At 37.5% G+C, this 23,995-nt stretch overlaps 2 protein-coding genes across 2 annotated transcripts in view; one reads left to right on the top strand and one right to left on the bottom strand.

Moving 5' to 3' along the window:
• LOC113061670 (mitogen-activated protein kinase kinase kinase 10) overlaps positions 1 to 17,245 on the bottom strand; it is a 34,506-nt gene extending 17,261 nt beyond the window's left edge. Inside the window, exon 1 of the mRNA XM_026230983.1 lies at positions 14,485 to 17,245. Within this exon, the coding sequence (XP_026086768.1) occupies positions 14,485 to 15,355 (871 nt within the window). The 5' untranslated portion in view covers positions 15,356 to 17,245. The remainder of the gene's footprint in view (positions 1 to 14,484) is intronic.
• A 2,478-nt stretch (positions 17,246 to 19,723) lies between these two features.
• The window catches only part of sipa1l3 (signal-induced proliferation-associated 1 like 3), a 75,367-nt gene continuing 71,095 nt past the window's right edge, over positions 19,724 to 23,995 (top strand). The window contains exon 1 of the mRNA XM_026230981.1: positions 19,724 to 19,947. The gene's annotated coding sequence lies outside the window, so the exon portion shown is untranslated. The remainder of the gene's footprint in view (positions 19,948 to 23,995) is intronic.

Raw genomic sequence — 23,995 nt, 5'->3', positions numbered from 1 at the left:
AGTGACGTGGATATTTCAGACAGCAAGCATCAGAAAAAGGCAGCAAAAGAAAGAAAATAAGAGAGGTGGATATATATAAACATGAAAGAAGGACTAAAGAGGAGCTATATATAGAAGTCAGTTTGGGCTTGATGGTGTCTAATAAGACACTCATCATCCTGATGGTCCCATTCATTTCATAAAGCCATGTTTGAAAGTGCACTTTTGCAGTGGCTTCAGTGTATTGTATGTGGTTATTTTGTCTCTAACATAAACTACAAGACTTTAGTCTGACACAAAAATCTCCAGAATTAAATGTTAAAATTAGAGATCGTAAATACATAATATAACCAGTGTATGCTGAATCAATAACTGATTCACAACAAATGATTTTAAGTGAATCAAAAAATTTGATATAAAAGTAAATTAAATGTTGGCTCATTTTCTTTTTTCTTTTTGTATTGTTTAATATGTAGTGAAAGTTTGTAGACTGTATGCCACTTCTATAAAGACGTCATTAAAACATCTGTCAATGCGCTTCGTTAATGGAGTTGTTAAAGAATCAGAATCGATCAGAGCAATCGCATTACTTCCCCATTCCCATCCCTAGCAAAGTGCTCACTAACACACCAGAAAGAAAGAAACCATCCATTTAAATGTGTGCAGGGCTTCTGTCTAGCAGAGTGTGCTTGGTTTTACAAAGACCTGGTGTCACTGATACCTTGGGTTGGCTGCAGAAGCAACACCAACGGCTCAGTGAGCTTTAATCAGTTCCAGCACGGCACAATGTTGCCCTCCAGGAGAGATATTATTATGGCTTTGTACCCATACGATCTTCTGCAAGGTGACTTTCCGTCATTAGATGCTGCCGCTTTGTTGCCTGTGCTTTTAAAGAGTCCTTGAGGTCCTGCATTCTTGATTAGAGTCAAATTTCTGCCTCTATTCGAATGTCAATATTAGACTGGCTGTAATGTCTATAGATAACAGCGTCATTAGAACCTGTGCTAGACATGCATTGAATTTAGGGACATTTGGAATGCAAACCACCAACCAGGAACTGCATGAAAATTTGCCTGAATAGGGACAAGAGAACCGCAGTCGAACTCTACAACAGGGTCATTCCTTCCATTTCAATGTTTAATCCTCTCCAAACACTAGCACTCAACTTTATTATATTTCCACATATCAATAGTTTATTTCAAGTAACACATAAGGAGTTTGAATTGTTACTGACTTTCTCTTCAGTTGATGTAGTGTTTACTGAGTTGTAGTAATAAGACACCAGTGGTGGTAACTGCACAGCCTCCCTCTCCCATAGGGTTAAATGTACCTGCCGATGCCAGCTTTTCCTGTGTCAGCTGTGCTGCTGTCAGGCTTCTTTGAGGTAAATGTCACCTGAGGCACATGCAAAGAGACACTCCATGACAAAAGGAGCACCTGACAGTCTGCAAAGCACCTGCCTGCCAGAGCTACGCAACTTATCTGTATGTTGTCACACTTGTTGTTTCTTGGCTGTTCTTAAATAATTAAAGCATTGTGTTGAAGTCAAACTGAACACACCATCTGACAGCTTTACATGTTAACAACTTTTCTTATATATATATATATATATATAAACTGTATTTACCATAAAGGTTAAGTGGTTGCTGCACTACACATTATACTAAATTACAAAAATAATGTCTGTTTTCAAACAGGTTTCCCAAACACTCCCCGACAGCCACGCCCAAAACAAACTCCATTTGTTCAGTAACTACTTTTTTTCTATTTTTTGAAGGGATGTGCCCCCGATCTACCTAAATGTGTCTATCTTTGTGCAAATTATTCGTGGTGCAGCTTCGCCAACAGAAAAATTAGTATAAGGTTTTTTTAGTGAATCTTTGCAAATCGTCTTTCCTAATAATGTGCTAATTAGCAAGTTTTCATGATTTTAACCAAACTATGTTACAGACTTTTCATTAAGACCCTAAAGAATCATATCAACTTGTAGAAAATGGGCATCCGATATCCCCTTTAACATTCCACCTGGAAACCATGGAAGAAGAAAGCCGTCGTTTTTACAACTGTGATAATGAGAGTTTATCAGGATCAACTATATTCTGGATTTTCAAAAGTATGTGAAATATGTAAAGTTTGGGGGATAGACTCTTTAAAATAAGTTCAAGAGTTTTACACACCGGAGGGATATTTCCATGCCCCTATACATGACGCGGCACAATGCGAGACATGTTTGGTTGCTTTACCTGTCAGTTATATGGCCTCTTGGGTGGTCCTTGGCCATTCAAAGCGGCCAAGGTTCCCAGACCCTCTGCCGTCAGTCTGAAGGTCAGGCTACGCAACACTATTTGACAATAGTCAATGGAAACCAAAATAATTAACCCACTGAGGGCTGTATTCAAAAATCACAACAAAAATCAAAGACTGAAATTACAGGCTGATCGAGTGTGCATGAATTTTATCAACGCAACTTATAATGTAAGTCAGTGTATGACCCCCACATGCCTGTATACACTTCCAAAAGCACCTAGGCATGCTGCTGATGAGACTGCATATAGTGTCCTGAAGGATCTCCTGCCAGACCTGAATCAGGGCATTAGTGAGCTCCTGGACAGTCTGTGGTTCTACTTGGCTGATTCGGATGCTCCAATATAGAATGCCAAAGAGGATCCCAATTAGATTCAGGTTTGGGGAACATGAGGGCCAGTCAATGGCATCAATGTCTTCATCATCCAGAATCTGCCTATACACTCTGGCCACACAAGGCCAGACATTGTCGTTCACCAGGTGGAACCCAGGGCCCACTTCACCAGTATGAAGTTAGACAATAGCTGTAAGGATATCATCCCGGTACCTAACAGCAGGGAGGGTACTGTTGGCTATAAATAAATATATAAATAAAAAATACTAACTTATCTAAACAGCCAACTGATACTTATTTTTATATAAAAAAACATTTACAGAAATAACTGCACTAATTACTTTCAAATGCACTAATGTTTTTCTCTTCTCATCTCTAATGCTTCTCTCTTGTGCATTATATATACAGTAGGCAGTTTTAAATATAGGCCCATTTAAAAATAAAATATACTTAATACAAAACAAAAATGTAACAAGGATTAATTTATAAGAAAATTTGGAGCATGTTTGGTAATCTTCTTTGCAAACAAGCATCAATACAAAACGTATGAAGGGCCATTTGATATCTGTTTGATCCTCTTTTTCAAAAATAACTGCACAATGCTACTTTTAATGCATTCATCCAAAATTTGCTAAATTCTCAGACTTTCTATATTATATTGCAAAGTCCATTTTTACGACTGGATTCCAAGATTCTGTAATTTGTTTCAAACATCCAACATAAAAGACCCACACAAAACGAGAAAAAAAAAATAGAGCTGCACAATCTGCAATTTTCTTGGCTGATTCAGATTTAAAGTGTGTCCCTGCCGTCACTCATTTTTGTTGGTTCCTAGAACTATAATTGCCAGCATATACAAACAAAAATCTACTTTTTTTCATTGCAATTTTTTATCATTTCTTCAGCGAAATGAGCAAAAACAAAACCTAAGGTTTACTTTGGCCTTAGACAAATTACAAATTGCAAAACTTTGTGTCTTCTTCACTCATAGTGAAGAACTTCCAATGCGAAAACATGTTTACATGCAGATGTGAGGCTGACCGGCTGGTCTTCAATCTGGGATGATCATGCAAAAAATCGTCTGATTCAGGTCCCTGGACGGTCGATAGGTGCATCTCTAGAAATTAATATACAGTGGGAACAGAAAATAATAACACCCTTTGTTCCTTTACATCCTGAAATGAAGATGGACATAGTTTTTGTTTTATCCAGCTGTATTTACTCCAACTTATAATATCCAAGTGAAAGATATAACACCAACATGTCAAAAAAAAAAAAAAAAAATCAGAATCACTGAGAAAAGGATCACCTCGTGTTTTTTGGTCAAACCACATTTTGCTTTAATTACAGCCTTTAGTCTGTTGGGATATAAAACATAAACTGTGTCAGTCTTCATTTGAGGCTGCAAAACAACAAAATGAGATTATTTTAAAGGGTGGGGGGTGATTCTTTTATATACAAACTGATTATATGTATATTGCAATTAGGGCAATTAGACTTACGCGTTAATTGAGATTAATTAATTACACAAAAAATAACGCGTTAACTAAGATTAATTAATTACAGAAAAAAAATTCCCACATTTTTAATAACTTATTTTTGCACCGCGGAACGTTTCTCACTGGATGAGTTTCGGCGGGACCGATTATACTGGAGCACCAACTAGCGTTCACATATCACCGCAGCAGCACATCGAGCCTCAATTATCACCTCAACGCAAAACATATAGCAGCTAGCGTGGACTTTACACTTTATGTTGAACTATGTATTATTTTGTTGGTGCAACAGTTTATGTTGAACTCTTTATTGTTTTGGCCAAGGTTATTGAGAGTTGGACTTAGTATGTTATGGCCTCTGAAGCAACAGAGAGATGTTTTCTAATAGTCAGTGTTTCCAATGTTCTGAATGTAATTGACAGTATTGTGTTTTACTTAAAAAAAAACACTTTACAGAAGGTTCCAGCACCTATAAGCTTCCTGAATTTCTGAAATGTACTATTTCTAAATGGTTTCTAAATATGCTATTGCTACACTTCATGGCAAAAAATTGCACTGGTCTGCTAGACTTGGTTGAACAAAAAGAAACAATATTTTGTTGCTTACGTATTCAGTCATTATTCAATGGTATACCTAAAATTATTTATTTGAAATTTATTTGAAATTACTTCTCACTGTTCTCAGGTCAAATATTTATATGCGATTAAAATGCGATTAATTTCGATTAATTAATTACAAAGCCTCTAATTAATTAGATTAATTTTTTGAATCGAGTCCCGGCCCTAATTGCAATATCATCACGTTTCTGAGAATTTTTATTATCATTGAGCTGAAAAAAGTAGACAAATGTGGCCTGATTTACCATTATTCACTCTATATTCTCTGAGAAAATAAACCTTTTTTACATCATTGGTCACTGGGATTGGTTAATGAAAACATTTCTGCTGTGTAATGATCTGTTAACAGGACACTCTAATAAAACCTGTTGTAGGAAGGCTGTGCCTTGCTCCCTTCTGCCTTGTTTTCAGTGCTCCAACAATAGACGAGCACCACCGATGGGCATTGTGCCAAAGATCTCTGACACTCGGCCATGCCAGTGCGTTCTGTGTACAGAGCTATAGTGGCTGCCTGTGTTGTCACATTTGCATGTATTGTTCAGTATGCTTTGCAAGGGTATGTGAACTACAGCACTACACATTGTGTCTTTCCCACCATATCCTTGACATGCTCTATGATTTGTAATGTGACGGACATGGATGTGTAGTATACTGTCTGTGTTTACTGTGCCATAGTAACACCTGTAAACACTTCTGCAAGTGTAAATGTGTGTATATTAGCTGTGTGGGCATGTCTTACTTTGATTATTGACTCGTAGCTGCTGCAGTCCATAGTAAATGTGTGTGTGTGTGTATGGTGCATTATAGTGTATGCTCAGTTTGGGTGTGGATAAGCACTTTGTGTTTTCTTTGCTTTGGATCACGTGAGCTCTGGGACAAACCTTGGACTCTTACTCTGTAAATAGAAAACAACGGAGAAATTATCATGCCTGTAAAAAAAGTGTCTAGTTATGTATTGAAGGATTAGTTCACTTTCCAATTAAAATTTAGTCCATAGTGGACTTCATGGCTACCAAACGGTTGAAGGTCAAAATTACAGTTTCAGTGCATCTTTAAAAGGGCTCTACACTATACTAGACAAAGAATAAGGGTCTTATCTAGCGAAACGATCGGTCATAAAAAAAAAAAATATATATATATATATATATACCTCAAATAGTCGACTATTTGATGCTTCAATTCGAGGAGCCTGATTCAACTACCAATCTCACAGTCGAATATTCGCGGGAATATGATTATGCCATTCTGACTATATGTGATCGCTCAAATTTCACATAGAACTTGCGTTTTCTCCCAATAAGTTAATATGAAGCCTATTATGATAAAGCATGAATAAGAATCTGAAAAGAAAGAAGCTTCAAATAAATAATTTAGTATAATAATAAAGTGAATAAATCCAACCACCCCTACGTTGCACTTTCCATAATCCGTGACCGACAGAGGAGCATTTAGGCGCATCGCAGTGCAAGGTGAGCATTTTTGTTTATAAAGCATATACAAATTTGGATTTTTTTTTTGTTTTTGTTTTTTATGACCGATCATTTCGCTAGATAAGACCCTTATTCCATGTCTAGTATCGTGTAGAGCCCTTTTAAAGCTGCACTAACACTGTAATTTTGACCTTCAACCGTTTGGTAGCCATTGAACTCCACTATAAGGAGAATAATCCTGAAATGTTTTCATCAAAAACCTAAAATCTATTTTCGACTGAAGAAAGACAGATGTAAACATCTTGGATGACATGGGGTTGAGGAAATTATGAGGAAATTTTAATTAAAAAAGTGAACTAATCCTTTAACTAGAAAAGTTTTGTTAACACTTTAGTATAGGGTCCAATTCACACTAATAACTAGTTGCTTATTAGCATGTCTATTATTAGCATATTGGCAGAGATGTATAGTAACGAAGTAGAACTACTTCACTACTGTACTTAAGTACTAAAAGGCGGTATCTGTACTTTACTAGAGTATTATTTTTTTCTCCTACTTCCACTTTCGCTGAGTTTAATACTTTTACTCCGATATTTTTTTATGTGCTGCATAGTTACTCATTACAATTATAAAAATGTTACGAATCATTCCATTATAAATCCACATTACCACTGCCAGAACTGTAGATGGCAGGTTTGATGAAGATGGCACATCATTGAGCGAATCAAGCGAGACTGCGCGTGCTGACTGAACTGCTGTGAAGAGAGAGATGAACACCGAGCCGAGCCAGATAATGACTCGTTCACGAGTCAAGAACCGGTTGCATCGGTTCTCTGGGGGATCACCAGTAGTTCTTTCTGACAGTTCGATTCAATAAACCAGTTGAAGAAAACAGTTCACCGATTCTTTTGCGCTCGACGTAATGGCGTCGTCATTGGCGTTGACTGCAAGCCTCCAAGCCTTCGGTTTACCTGGGCTCATAACGTAGCACAGAATTCGGTTCACGAATCGGACGCGTCTGACAGAAACGGTTCTTGACTCGTGAACGAGTCAGTCTGTTGTTCGTTATCTGGCTCGGCTCGGTGTTCATCTTCAGTTCTCTATTCACATCAGTTCAGTCAGTGTACTGTGTGAGTAAATTAAATACTCCGGGATATTGGTTTGTTTTAACTCAGAGGGAGTGTTAGACACATTAAAAAAGTTAACAGCTTAAGTCATTTGTGGATTAATGCGTATTGGAGACGCGAACCGTTTAAAACGATTCAGTTCGATTTGGTGAACTGGTTCAAAAAGATCCGGTTACATTAAATGATTCGTTCGCGAACCGGATATCAAAAACTGCTTTGTTTTTAACTGTCTTACAACAGAAACGGAAGAGAAGACAATGCTGAATAAAGTCGTAGTTTTTGCTATTTTTGGACCAAAATGTATTTTTGATGCTTCAAAATATTCTAACGAACCCTCTGATGTCACACTACTTTGATTATGTTTTTCTTACCTTTCTGGACATGGACAGTATACCGTACACACCGCTTCAATGGAGGGACTGAGAGCTCTCAGACTAAATCTAAAATATATTAAACCGTGTTCCAAAAATAAACTGAGGTCTTATGGGTTTGAAACAACATGAGGGTAAGTGACATAGCAAATTGGGCAAACTAACCCTGTAACCGTTTTTTGTTTACAAAAAGTTAATCAAAGGAACTGTGATTGTCCTTTAGGTTAATCATTTGAAATAGTAAAAACAATATGTTCAAACTTTTGACTACTTTCTTCAATAACTACATAACACAATACTTGTACTTTTACTTTCAGTACTTGAGTAGTAAATTTTAAAAAAAGACTACTTGCAATACTTAAGTACAAAAATTTTTGAATACTTTAGTATTTCTACTTAAGTGTGGTGCTTAAAGAGCACTTCAACTTCTACTCAAGTCACTTTTTTGATAGAGCACTTGTACTTTTACTCAAGTATGGGTCTCTAGTACTTTATACATCTCTGCATATTGGCTATTTGTTAGTGCTTATAAACTACATATAATGCATGACATCCATAATCCTACCCAATACCCTAAACTTAACAACTATTAATAAGCAGCAAATAAGGGGTTAATTGAGGCAAAAGGCATAGTTAATGGTTAGTTAATAGTGAGAATTGGACCCTAAAATAAAGTGTGACTGAAGTTTTAAAGATACTGTCATATGAGGGCTATAGTCTTCAGTTCATTAACCAAGACCATCCAGACTACTCTTTATTGACTCTTTATTGATTTTGTAATGTAAATCAATGGGAAATGTGAAGTTATGTATTTATTGAAAACATTTATAATTTCCCCCTAAAATAAACAATATTAATATATTTTCCAAACCATGCAAGGAACCCTTTAAAGATAAACTGTAGATTGCAGTGTTAAAATTTCGGCATGAAAAGGAAATTGCAGTAGTTTTTGTTCTGTCCTACTGTAATGTATATCCAAATGAAATGGCTCCTTGAACTAGAAAACTAGGGTTTTGGTTGTGTCAATCATTTGTTGACTGGATGGAGGCAGATCTGAATGTGAACATGTATTTGACTGTTTAAAAAAAAAGTGTTGGGGTAAATGATTGGAGAAGCCTGGCTTACCAAAGAGAAGTCTAAAACCTCACTGGCAGATTGAGTGGAGACATTTTGATTAAACTTTACAAGATCAAAAATTACAAAAAATAAAATTAAACATTCATGGGTGAATTGTTCACAATAAGATTAATAACGTATTTGAAAAATCGAGAGGGTGAACTTACAAAAATCATTGAATTGTCGATTATTCCCTTGAAATTGTAATAGCGATTATTAATTACGTTTATCACAGTTTACATTGAATAATGTTTATATCACTGTTTCATGCAACTGCATGCACTAAGTGAAATTTTTTTGTGCTTTTCTATTGTATTAAGCCTCAAATATCAAATATACATCGGATTGGTTTGTTATTTAAATTATTTAAAAAAGTAGTTAATTAAAACTAAAACAATGGAAAACCCCTTAAGATAACACGTAGAAAGAAATAAAATGTATCTTAAGCACGTAGAATAACATAAGTGGTCGATTTATTGCCGCTTTGAACGATTGCGTAATTGTGGCCTCCATAATTGTAATCGTAATTAGACCTTGGTGAACTTGCCATTTCACGCCAATTTTAGTACTGATTAATTTAACCTATAACACCTTAGAGTGTAAGTTTGTTCCTAACAGAAAAACCAGAAACAGAACAAAATGTCAGCAAATGGGACATATTTCACAATTAAATGCATGAGAAAAATTCGATACCAATATTCACGCCTGCATAGAGATGCTGTTGAGCGTAGAGTGCAGTGAGTGTGTGCAGAGCCACAGACGAGCAAATATATCAAGCACACTTTCCTAGAATCTCTGGGAAATTCAGTTAATTGCGGAGTTGCTTCACTGGACGTTTCAATAAAAAAAGAAAAATGATTCACAGACTTCCTAGTGAGGACACAGGAGAAATTGATGTCTATTACTTTTCACCTAAATGCAATCAGAACAAGAATGTAAGTCAAATCTAATGCAAATGATAAAATAAAAGTTACTGTTATTGAATTACTTGAAAAATAAAGAGTAATTCTCTACATAGAATTGGGATTTTACTGATAATAATAATAATAATGTGATTTAAAATGCAATAAATAAATCTGAAGGATTGCTGTGCTTGTTTGTAGGGCTGCAAAATTGGATGATTACACATTAATATGACTTCAAAAATATACATTATTATTATTTTATTGGGATTATTATTATTACAAAAAATGTATTATTAATCAAAATGAATATATTATTAATTATACTATTGTTAATAATAATATTAACAAAACAAGATTACTGTTGTAATATTTCACAGTATGATAAAACATTTAGTTCTTAAGAAAAATATAATAATAATAATTGTTTACAATACAGCTGTTAACTCTCTTAAATCATTCATTTCCAAACCTTAAACATTCAAGCTTTTATTTTGGCGGAAATCCGCAAGGAGCCATTTAAAGCTTCTCTTTTGTTGACAAAAGCCTGATAACCCAAGGGCAGTAAAATAAGAGCTCTTAGCCAATACTTTGTAATACATAAAAAAAAAAACCTCTACTACCCTCAACTTATCAGTCCCGCTTTACTGTACTTGGAAAGTATGGCTTAACTAAATACATGTAGCGATTCTCAAACTCATATCATTATTGGTTCATAATGATTAACACATAAAAGGCTGGATAAATGACTCATGGTCACTAACCAGAGTGCAGACAATGCAATAAGTCCATAGCCCCACTTTTACCACCATCCCCGTCTGACTCATTCCAATCGGTGGGAAAGGAACGCATCCTATTACTTATTAATGGATCACCTAAAATTGTGGATGACATTTGTGCATTTCATGAATGCAGGGTGTTGTCTTAAAAGGCAGGAAATGGCTTTGTGAAACTGTCAGGGATCTTTTGAAAAGTTTTATACAGAGTCTGTGTAAAAGAGGTAGTAAAAACAAAAAACACTGTTAAAATGCCAATTTAACATACATTTCAGCCACAGTTAGAAAAGTGAATAGTTTGTGATTTAATGTCATGTGCAAGTGCATATATCCATTTGACAGATGTTCCAAAGTGACTTAAAAGTCATTTAATGTGTATTTTTATGGGGGTTCTCTAACACTGCCATTGTTAGTACCATAGTCTACAAATTAAGCTATTTAAAATAAAGACATAACTACAGAAATTCATCTGTCATTTGTGACAAATTAGTCCCTTTACCCTGTACCCTGCTGACCCACCACTGCCCTTTTCTCCCCCTGCGTGAGTTCAGACCCTGGGGCTTTTCCAGGACATACACACACGTAGCCATACATAGATACACATCCCTTATTATTTTCCCCTGTATCCATCTGAACTCTTGTGGTCCAGATGCTCATTTTCTCGTATCCACCCTTCCCCAGTCAGGCGACTGACTCCTGTCATAGTCAAGCCATCTCTGTTTTGGGTACACGATAAAGGGGTACTTGTTGTGTTCCCAGCCTCTCTCTTGCTCGATCTCTCTATAATTCATTTTCTCTACACCTACTGATAAAACACTATTTGAACAATCTAATTTGACACCTTTACAGGCAGTTCACATGGTAAGATGGCATGGACATCACGCAGCCAATAACTGAACTGTACTCTCTAAAATCAATTTTAAAGAACAGCAATGTCAGGTAATTAGGGGTGCTTTCACACTTGGTTTGCTTGCCATGATTGCTCCCCCCTTCCCCTGCTCCCGCTGGACTGCGTTCAAATGATATTATTTGGGTCCGAACCGCAGTTCGTTTGTGTCATCAAGCCAGCAGCTGTTCACCCTGTTGCTTAGTAAAGGCAGTGCAAGAGAAGGTGGCAAATGTGCATAACATTACTCTCTCTCCTTTTATAAATTTACGTTTTTGAACCGTTCTTTTTGTTTAGAAAGCTTCGGTACATAACGGCACTTGCGTCTGTCTTAGGAATGTACTGCAAATGATCTGAAGAACACTGAAGGCGAACAGAAATGAGATATACAGCTCACTGCTTGCAGCGCATCAGTCACACTTGTCAGTCACACATGAACCGTACTCCAGAGCACCCTTTTTAAGTGAATTCGGGTATGGTTTGCAGGTGCGCACCCGAGTTCGGAAGACAGCGTTCACATCATCCAAACGAACCGAACTCTGACGTCAATCAAACCCAGAAGCACACCAAAAGTGCTAGTGTGAAAGCACCCTAGAAGTCCAAAGCAATCATAACCCTAGTAGGTGTGCATATTACATAAAACGGTTTGTTAAGATGTGTGGAGGCCTTAAAAATGCTGGACTGCACTTTTATGTCCACTGTTGAGTAATTAAAGGTGTCCTGTAATTGAAGTTCAGTTGACAGTTCTGTGCCAATCTTAACTGGCTACTAGTAACCTAACTAGTAGTTAATCTATATGAGCTTTTTCAATGCTTAATAATGATTTAGACTTTGTCATAGACTGATATAATGCCCATATAGCTGATATATTACAATTATTTAAACAAAGATACAGTAAAACTATTAATATTGTTGAATATGATAACTATTTAAAATGACCGTTTTCATTATATTTCAACAATCTGAATATATTTTAAAATGGAATTTATTCCAGTGATGGCAAGGCTGATTTTACAGCAGCCATTATTCCAGTCTTCATTGTCATATGATCTTGATGATCATGTGACACTGTTTAAACAGCTCGATTACTAGGAAGTTCAAAAGAACAGCATTTATATTAAGTTTTTTTTTTTTTTTGTAACAATGTAGAAGTCTTCACTGACACTTTTGATCAATTAAATGCATCCTTGCTGAATAAATGTAACAATTTATTTAGAATAATACAATATTACGCAAAAAAAAAAAAAAACCCAGCTATAAACTGATGTAGATAATCTCAGTATTGTCAAATATCTTCTGATTAATGTGTCTGACTCATATATCGGTCTGTCACAGCCTTTACGATTAGTATGTATTTAGTTTATATATAAACCTAATATTGAAGTTTAGTGTAGAGCAATAAATTGGCTTCATTTTGTTGAAAACAAGTACTGAACATGTGCCACAACAATTTGATAGCACCAAACAGAGTGCGTTAGCCATTAGCCATCAGCCATTATTGTGTTCCAGTAAAGACCTGCCTGAGGAGTGTGTCAGGGGAAGGTGATCAGGGGTTTAGCGTTACTTTCAGCTGAGTCACCCTGCCAGTTGATCCCCATTTCTCTTTTGTTTTTGCCAGCGTGTGGGCCATTTTTGATAACGGTAACTTAAGTCCAGTGTGTGAGCTCAGTTAGCAACATGGACTGACCATCGACTTCAGCCTATCAACTCACACACACAGAGTGACATCACTTTAAAGGAGGTCACAGTAATCAGATTATCCTAGTTATTCAGATGCACTGACAACCAGCAACCCAAGTATGTTCAAATTAGCCCCCCCAGGCAACATGAGGGAGAGGCAGCTATTACGGTAATTTTGGTATGGTAATGTAAAAGTGCTTGTCCCTGACTCCTTATTTCATTCTTTTTAATATGATACATTTTCAAATACCCACTGATTTGCATCAATTCCAAGCGGCTACTTTATTTCGACTGCTAAAATATAAAGACCGGAGATACATTTCCTGACAAATGCTGACGCTAGTAAAGGAATGCAACTATTGGTGCACTTAAAGGGTTACTATGCCATACACACAATCCCACTGTAGTGTGTTGTTGAGCGGGGACTGTACTGTGGGGGAGGGGGATGTCTAGGTGCAATAGAGGGGAGCTGGGAAGAGGCTGGAGGGCTTGGAATCCGCCTCTGTTGCCACGGCAGCTGTGCCAATCTCCAAGTACGCCTACAGTTTGAAGAGGATACCTGAGCTCAGAGCCCCTGGATAACGAGAAGCAGTGAAACTCTAAACTCTGACAGCTAATGTTTTCACCCCTCCTGTGTCTACAGGCAGAAGATAAACATGCATCCCATCTCTGGGAGAGGGAGCAGCACTGGGATGACTGTTTTCATGGATTTGACAAGGACAGGGATTAGCAGACTTTGCTAAATCTTCTCTCAAGTGTCTGTCAAGCTCTGCTACTGCGAAAAAATGCAAATGCCGAACCCTTAGTGTCTGGTGTGCAGTGTTCCTTTTCCCAAGTGCGTCCATACTCATCCATTCAGCTACTCTCTTCTTTCTGCCCACAACAACTCCAACTGCGCTTAGCAGCAAATGGCACAAATGACCAAAAATAGCCTAGCGCTTCCAGAGCAGAGTAGCTCTCCTTAAGAAGAGGAAGCAATGCTATGAGCAAGAAAACTATGTTTCCAAGTCCACACACAACATCCATTCCTTTTATTCCATCCCTACAGTAGCCCCGCCTGTGCCTAACCCATAATGTAATGCAAAATTATACATCTGATGCACTGCATTTCTGATGGGACTGTATCAGACATGCCAGAAGTGTCCCAAAGGCATGCAACCTTAATCAATATGTTGATACGTATGAATAGGTGTTGGTGTTGAGTGCATCAGAACACTCTGAGAATTTTTTTTTTTTACATATATTGTACCTTTAGGGGTACATCAGCTTGTTACTGGGGCTGTACCCTAAAAGGTTCATATCAGTACCTTAAGGGTAGAAAATTACTACTCAAAAGGTATTAATATCAACCTTTCAGGCACACATAAGGTGCAAAGTTGTCCCTTTAAGGGTACTGACCCAGTGACAAGTTGCTGTACCCATAAAGGTACAATTTCTGCTGTGAACAATAAAGAAACGTGACTCACTGTTGTTGGATTTGAGGTCTCGATGGATGATTGGCACAAAGGTCTGGTTGTGCAAGTAGTCCATTCCCATTGCAACCTGCACGGCCCAATTCACCAGTACCCGAGGAGGCACCTTCTTCCCAGCAAGTGCCCGGTTAAGTGCACCACCACGGGCATATTCCATAACCAGGCAAAGATTTGGCTCCCGCAGGCAAACACCTCGAAGAGAGATGATGTTGCGGTGTCGGAGCATCCAGAAGAGTCTGGCCTCCTGCCTCACATTCTCTGCTGTAGCACTGATGTCCTCGTCTAGGTCCTGACGAGCTGCTTTAACAGCTACTTCCTCACCACGCCACACACCCTTGTACACCTTTCCAAAGCCTCCAGCACCAATCACCTCCTCCAAGCACAGCTCTGAGAAATCAATCTCCAGTGGTGACTCCCCACCGACCAGACCTTCCGGAGGCAATGCTGGATAGCTGGTATCCCGTCTGGTCACATAATTACTAGGGAATATGCCCACCTTGTCCAGGATCTTGCCAGTCCACCAACCCTCATCTCCAGACACTTTAGAGTCCTTGGAGAGCACCTCCAGTAGGTCGCCACGTCGCAAGGTCAGCTCCTCATCTGCTGTGGCCTCATAATCAAAGACAGCCATCCAGTACACGTTACTGCCTTCATGATGATGAGAAAGATGGGATTCTGGGGAGCCCACTGAGGAGGAAAATGTACAGGAGTTCTGGCTGCTGCTGTTCTGTGTCAGGCAGGGTACTGAGTTTGCATTTGATTGTAGGGCAGGGGGAACTGGGGGTCCACAGGAACCTCCGCTGCTGGTGCATGGTAGCGGGGCAGCACTGCCTCCAGCTCCACTCTGTCTCATATATGGGTCCATCACTGAGTGTTCAGGTCAGCGATGTGGTCTTAAAAGCTGGAGGAGGCCCTCTGTCAACTTGCGCACATTATCCATGCAGAACCCATCTACTGAGCAAAGGCATTCTTGATGAGGAAAGAAATCAATAAATAAAGTTTCTGCTGAGCTGCCCCTGCTCTGTCCTCAACGACTGCTTGGATTGTCCACAGCACACTTTGTGGTTGTCTTAACATTTATAGAGCCATTTCAGTCAGTCAATGTGAGATCTAATATGCTCTAATATGACTAAGAAAATGACACTGAAAATGGTTTTGGAGTGTGAACCAAGTTTTTCCTAGAGAAACCAAAGTCCTGGAGATTAGGTGAGAATATCCAGATCACCAAGCCTTGAGAATCTTATCTTTTTGGTTGCTTGATGCAGCTTGGGCTTTTCCATCAGAAAAATCACTGAAGGCCTTGGAGACTGCTTGCTTGATTTGTCTTTTTAACAACAGAATCCACAAGTAAACAAATCTTGCTGAAGATAAAACAGTATCTAGATGGGTCTTCTAATAATGTGTCTTACATCACATGTCATGTTCTAGTTGGGGTTAAGTTCTAATAGCTTGCACTGGAATGTTATTCCATCCAAGTCTGATCCATGTAAAACTCTCATATTTGTAAACGTATATGATCGATGCTACTCTTGTTCTTGTTTTTGTTTTGTTTTTTGCAATTTGGATTTTAATGAATATTCATATACTTAAAGACAAACATGCGCAGGCTTAAGGCATCCTCAGACATTCAGCTCTGATAGGCTCACATAGATGGCACCAGCTCGCGATCTCAAAACCTCCACAATTATTTGCACATTCGCAATAGTCACCGAGTTTCTCTTGTGTTGTATAAACCGGGCACATCACGAATGCTATAAGACAGTTAAAGCAAAGCGCGCGTCCATTTTAAGACGAGAATCAAAACACAGAGCTGGCAGAGCCGTGGTTGTCAATAGCATTAATCGACATATAATGTACGCCACATATTTATCGCTTTGCATATCAAGAAAGGCATTTATTTGACCTATTAATATTTCATCGACAAACGTTACCACAGCTACCTAAACGTCTACTGTTTGCAGTTTAATCCACGTCACAAGCCAAATCGACTGTCGGTTCGTGTTATTTCTATGAACTGCATGTGCAAGTGCTTTCTTCGATCATTTTGTCCTCATCGTCCACGATTGTCATTTTAACAATAGACATTTTATTGTCACAAAGAGCAGTTAATTCATAAAGCTGGAGTCAGTTGAAACGTATGACAAGCGAAACTTCGGCTCGGTATTATGAAACAGCGATACTGAGATCGTTTCTATGAAGAACGAGAGTGATGCGGATAGCTTGCATAAAGATGACTTTTATCCAGGTCGCAGCGATTAGGTGACGAAATTCTCCATAATGTGTTTATGTTGCCCAAATAAAAGCCAACACAAGATGTGTCCACCATCTTTACAACAACAACAACAACAATAACAATAATAATAATAATATCCACCCAATTCCTGCGACAATATTTCTTAGAATCCAGAGATCAGTTGTCAAGTATTCATGCGTTCATCCAGTTAAAACAACCGGGTTTCTGAATTCGGATGTATGTTTGTGGTTGCCTGGATCGTTCACCGCACATCACAACATCCACACATCTCGTCGCATGGGCGTATCATAACGCTGAAATATTCCCGTTTGCTGTAGCTACACATCATCAAATTCCGCTGAAGGATGCTCTTGTAATCGTTCTCCCAGCTGGGTCAGTTAGTCGTCCTGTCGTTCATCTGAATCGAATCGGTTCTTTCCCTGTTTCCTTTCCCTGGGAGAAAAGACGATCTATTCCATGGACCAGGCTGTCAACTCCTACGGCTGACTTTGTATCCAAATACACCGGCTGGACTGGGGGTGGAAGACAGTAGGGCATTCTGGGAAATGTAGTTTACAGTGTATACAAAGTGACTTTGACCTATTAGGATCAGTTTATATAAGACAACATAATATGATATAGCCTACCTACTAGCAACAGTATAAACTGTAACTTTATAATATGTTATATTATTACAATTTAACATCACTGTTTTCTATATTAATGTTTTAAAGCGTAATTGCAAAGCTTCATTTTCATCAGCTATTATTAATTCGTTCTTCAGTGTCACATGATCCTTCAGATATCATTCTAATAAGCTGATTTGGTGCTCAACTATAATCAATTAGGCTATTATTGACACTCAGTTATAAACCATGGCTCTTATTATCAGTGTTTTGATGTATTGAGAATTGCTGTATATAGTATATCATGGAAATGTTTCACCAAATCAGCTTATATGAATGATTTCTAAAGGATCGTGTGAAAATGTCTGGAGTAATTGCTGCTGAAAATTCAGATCAGCCATCACCAGAATATGTATGTACATCATTTCAGTCTCACACAATTGATGATAATAAACACAGCCATGCTAGATCATACTTACATTTAAATTCAGTTTCACTTTCACCCTTAATTACATACAATTACATATTTATATTAATTGGAAGACCTCTTTTATTACCCTGAAGCATAAAATGATGATTTTATGGTGGAATGATGGGTTTAATTCAGTCACTTGCTCTTCTTGAAACTCTGTACATTCGGATCTCTAATTTATCATTAGGTAAAGATGTACACTTTATCATTTTTATTGTCATATATTCAGGTAGATGGAAATAGAGTTCAGTGAAACGGCAGACCCTGCACAACATGTACAATATGGAGAACAGCTTTGCTCCATTAGGTCATACTGCCCCCTGGTGAGATTCTGGATCACTTCAATGGCTTCAGCTTTTCTTTTTGGCTTCTTGTAGTCATTCCATAAGGTCCTGTTCTCTAGTACACATTCTGTCTGTTATCCGGCTAAGTTGATTTTGGTTGAGCTTTTCAGAATTGAGCACAGAAGATCCCAGTCCCATTTACCTGCTCTTAAAAACCTGTTTAAATGTTTAATACCTGTTGCATGTCGGTGAATATTGACATCACACATTGCTCTTTTGTGTTTTCATGGAGATGCAAATTCACTGGGCCATTTTAAATATTTTTTGCTTATGGAAATTCACACACATTTTTAAGGCTGGCACATTTAAAAGTGCATCTCAATTTAAATGGTTTCTGATCATGCACTTTTTGTGTGTGTCAGAATCCACAAATACAGGTCCTTTTTTTTCAAAGCATCAGGACACTTTTTGTTGAGAGACCTATGTTTTTTTATTAACTATTATCAAAACTATAGTACAAAACTAGCTTGTTTAAAAACATGCTGCACAACAAATCTTAGTTTTTTTTATCTATCTTTTTGATTAATAACATTTACAACAGTGTAAGGACATAGGGAAGCCTAAACAACCTAGCTAAATGTACAAAGATCAAAAACATTATTTGCCAAGTTACAAGCTGCAAAGAATTTACATAAATGTTGTTAAAAATCTGTTAACAAATATTAAAATATAAAAGAAATAAAAACAATTAAAAGTACATAAATAAATAGGCTGATGACAGATGACAAATGAGGAGTTTCAAAGTATTCTAATAAAGGTCCAGTATTATTGTAATAGAAGAGGGTGTCATGTGTATTGTTACAAGAGTGACCACAAGGGTGTGCTATGTACTACTCAAAAAATCTAATCTGAGTTGTGCTATAGATAGACGTGGTATCTAAATTTGTGACATACCATAGAGCCCCCCTTCCTCCACCACCCCCTAAAAAAAAAGATTTTCTTTGCAAGCGAAAAATCCTCTGTTGCACGTACAATGTGTGTGCGCTGGTTGCAGAAATGCTTTGAAATCCCAGAAAAAATGTGACACTGCAGTCTGACGTCATGCAATCGCATCATATCACATTTATTTGAATGGAAATTGTGCTCATTGTGCTGCACAGTACAATGCCCAGTAAAGTCATCTACACATTTAAATTACATTATATTCACTGCAGTAGTTAATGCGTCGTATTAGCTGTTTGGATGCCAGTGGCTTTAGTATTGTAACCATATGACAGATGGTTATGAAATATGGAAATGAAAAGGAAAATGTACCATATAGGTTTTTCTATTATTCTAACAGAAATCTTATATTTATAATGCAAAGAGGAGGAGTTTAAATCCCAATTTTACATATTTCCAGACATTCGTTTTTATTTTGCCTCTCTATCAAAAAGAAAAACTCAGGAAGATTTTAAGTTATTTTATTTGTATTTATACCGTCTGTAAAGCTGTGAATTAAATGATAAAACTATAGTATATCATTGTCCACGTTACATTGCGGAATTCGCTCTCTTTCATACATTACTACGGACACTTGTGAATGCATCAGCGCGCATGCGCAGTGCCGTGTGTGTGCGCGTGTGTGTGAGCGCGCAGCAGCCGGGCGTCGTGGTTTCGGTTGGCTGGGAGGAAGAGGAATAACGAATGTGGAGCCAAGAAGAATTCCTCGTTGGCGAACGACTCTGGGGCGAGGAGCAACAATATCCACAGGATTTCTGAAACGTTTTTACGGACTACACATGTCTCCATAGGGAACATTTAGGGAAGTTTTCCCCTTCACGCCTTCCCGGGTCGGATAAGGTAAGAGACGTTTACCGGGGATAATTAGTTTTTACAATAAGGTTTAAATCAACAGTGCGAAGTGGCGAGTACAACTCGGAAGCCTTTGGACAGGTTTCAGATTTGTCATGTTTCGTTATAACATACACGAAGACATACTGGGAAAAGGTGGAATTTATGAATCAAGTACTGGTCATTACGCAGGATATGGGCTCAATGTATATTTTCATTAAGTGAAAAACGTTAGCAAATATATACGCTTCAGTCTTTCCTGATCAGTAAGCGCGCATGCGTCAGCACTATGTAGTTTTTACTCACCTGAACTAAGGCCTTGCAGCAATAGTGAGACTAAACGTTTCACACAATAGAAGATTGCTGCTTTCTCGTAAAGTTTCAGCACATGGAGAATCCTTGGAAAACCCAGTGGAAATGCTGCTAGGCAATATATATATATATATGTCTACAAATGTTGTTTTTTTTGTAGCATGAATTACCTATTTCGTGTGAGTTGTAAGTTTTTTGTTAGTTTGTTTTTTTACATTTTTGCATTATCTGGATATATACATTATGTATCATTGGTAATAGCGGAAGCCTTTTGAAATTTAAAAGTCTGAAATTTAATCTTCGCAGTCTTAATAACAGCAGGTGGTTTATGTGTTGTTTTTGGATTAAATTAATAGATCATCCACATTATTATTCTGTAATAATTAAAGAGCCAGTAAGATGACAATTCTAAGCTTCCTATCACTGTTTATAAGTCCTTGTACATTAGGTTTAAATCCATCCAAGGTTAAAAAACATTGTCATTTTGTCAAAATATCATTTTAAAATTACCTCAATTTTCAGAGATCCCCAAATGGTTCGCGCGAAGCTGTTCAAAAGATTCAGTTTCCTTAAAACCCACCTTTCGGTAGCATACTGTATTCTGATTGGTCAACTAACATAGTCAGTTTTGATTGGTTGTTCCGCACACACCTCCACGGTAAACAATGCGTTAGCATCTGTTTGGGGTGAATTATTCCTTATTCCTCTCACCGCGAAGCAAACTGTAAAATAAAAAACGTGAACAGTCTCGCTGCCATTTCTTCTGTATGGGTGTATTCAAGCCTCGCGCTTCAGTTTGAATCTGAATAGCGTGTTCAGCACAGGGGCGTGGTCACATTCGATATAACGAAGGGAGACATGAAAAACAGACATCACATTGTTTTCATATTGATTACTTTATCACAGAATATCTGTTTACGGCAGCAATTGTTTAGTTTTAAAGTAGACATGTCAAGCTTTCTATAGATATCTCTCTCATGTCTCTTCGTTGAGTATTCACGGAGTTACACTTCATTTTAATGAGTGTTTGTACATGACGATGAGCGCAGACATCACACATACTGATAAGACACTCGGGAGAAAACAGACACATAACTTCAAAACCATACTTCGCGTTGTGATTCGGAGATGCTCGTTGGTCTAAATAAAGCTGGTAATGAACCCTCTTTTATGGCCAAACGATTTGAAAATCCTGCTGTACTCACGAGATTAGAAAAGCAGTCATCAGTGAAATGTTGTGAACACAACAAAAGGGATTCGTTGTACTGCTCTGTTATTGTGGTAAAAATGAATTTTAGCCATTGGTTCTTCTGATCTCATTCTTTGGCAGTGAAAATAAAACAAACTTGCCTTTACAATTAAAAACACTGTCTCCTCGACATGATGCTATCACACCAACCAGAGCATCTCTGTGTGGGGGGTGGGGCAGGTCAGAGTTCCGTTTCTCCCAACACGGTAGGCGGAGATTATTATGCAAAGTGTTCCTAGTGACGTACATAGAGATGGGCAAAAGATTTGAAATCTATAACGACTCGTTTCAGTGATTCAGAGTCGACTCCTTACTTTAGAAGCCAATAACTTTATAAATCGTGTACTTTTTGGTTTAATTATTTGCACATTGTTTACACTGATGGACAGCTACATCATACACTGTAATACAGGTAATTTTTGATTTCCCATCTGTGTGGCTCTTAAATTTACTATTACTGTTTGACAGGGTTTTTATTATTATTATTATTATTATTATTATGGAATACAAAAGTTGTAGAATAATTTCTTCAGTCATTTGCTTTAATCCTGTGAAGCCATATGTAAAATATTGATCAGTCACAATCTAATAATTTTTTAAAAGGAACAGTTTATTCACTTTTAATTCTAAACAACAAAAACAACAACATTTGGTCTGCTCGTGTTTTATTTTATTATTATTTTTTTAACCATGTTCGATGCCTTAGAACATTCTGATAGCTTGTAGTGTAAATCAACAGGATATTTACAGCAAAGCAGACATAAAATGCATATGAACATCAGCTGTCATTCTTTATCACCCAATAAAATGTAAAAAGATAATATTGAATTGCTTAGTTTTATGATCAAAGTAGTTTTAACTTCGGAGGCCAAAACATGTAATGTCATGCAATGAAATTACAATGGAGTATAAATAAACATTAAAAAAAAAAGTTTTTAAATCATATTTGATAGTTTTTAACGTGACCCCCCCCCCCCAAGAATCTTGTTGAAATTTATTAAATATGATTCATTAGGCTTCATAGGGTTAATTTTTAACTAGGGTTAACATTTTTACTTAGTCATATAGGTTTGTATCAACAGGGTGCGAGTAAATTGATATCATTTATGTAGTAATTTTCATTTTCGGATGAACTGTCCCTTTAAGGGCTTTGTTATGAATATTATTAACTCCACTGCAGGTCATGCACTGATGTGGAGCTGTATAATTAAAAATCAGCATATGTTTTAGGGGAAGTCAGACTGCATAGCCAGCGCACACACCACGCCACCACATTAAACAATATAAAATTAGAGAACCAGACTGCCGTGCCTGGAATTTAGAGGTTTTATTTTAGTAACTTCCTCTCTGAGGCTAATTCAATCACATGAATGTATCTGATACCAGTCATACTCGCCAAATTCAGTTCTCATGGTCTGTGTGTCAGAGAACAGTGAGGGACTTTTTTCTGGACAGTCACAGATGTGGACATCAGTCACTGCCGCCGTTGACACAAAAACTGTCCTAAACTTGGAGCTGATTCTTCTTTAAGGTAATAACGCAAGACAAAATGTGTTTTTGTGAAGAAGCTGAATGCTGTTGTAAATCTCAGTAACTGCGTCCATGTGTAAGGCTGAACTGTAGTTGTCTGTAACGTGCCCTGGAAAGTAGCAGCGTATCTGTGTGTGGAGGAATAGCTGGAGTTCTTGGGGATTCTTAAGTTCTTTTTCCATCAGCCAACCAGAAAAGCCACTTAAACTCACAAGCACTGCCTTTTGCATTCTGCTGGTAAGTTATTGATAGGTTGAGGGTTTTGAATAGACAAACTCAGCTGAGAGTAGGCCTGGATTGTCTGAGGGATTTGCATTTTGTCATTTGAGTCTTGTAGGTCTTTTTAAGACTGTGGTTGCAAATACAAAACAGATTGTTTGTAAGTGTCTCATTGTTATCAGGTGAAGAGAGAAATGAACAACTCGTGGGCTAAGAAACGTCTTTTAAAGCTCTAAGGATACATCATTCTGAAAAATGTTTGAGCGACATTGAGGTCAAGTAATTTAAACCATAAATGGTTTATTTCATGTAGGGCAAGAGTGAGTTATGAATGTTATATCTTTATTATCACATTGCACTACATACCTTTCATATTGGTCAACAGTGTAGTCAGACAAAATGGTTTTTAAGAATTTCTAAATGGAAAGTCATTTTGTGAGTCATTTAATTGGGCTGGACATGCTGTAAATGACCAGTATGAGCAACAAAAGTGGAAATGTGTAAAACTGACATGTAATAACTGCATACTAATGTCATCACAGAGTTTATATTCTCTCTGGGTTACATTCTCGGGTAGGTTATTAGTGTCACTGACATTACTACCTGCTTCCATGGCATCCTTTAACTGGGCCAGAAATATCCCTAAAGCTGCTCAATTTTCTTATTTCTCTGACTCTCTCTGCTCTCTCTTTCTGCCTGTTTGGCCAGAGTAAATATAGCCTGTTTGGTTTTTTTGCTAGAGGATAA

This window comes from Carassius auratus, chromosome 43 (genome assembly GCF_003368295.1).
Source record: "Carassius auratus strain Wakin chromosome 43, ASM336829v1, whole genome shotgun sequence".
Lineage (NCBI taxonomy): Eukaryota > Metazoa > Chordata > Actinopteri > Cypriniformes > Cyprinidae > Carassius > Carassius auratus.
Note: the sequence above shows the minus strand (reverse complement) of the source record. Positions and strands in the feature narration are given on the sequence as shown.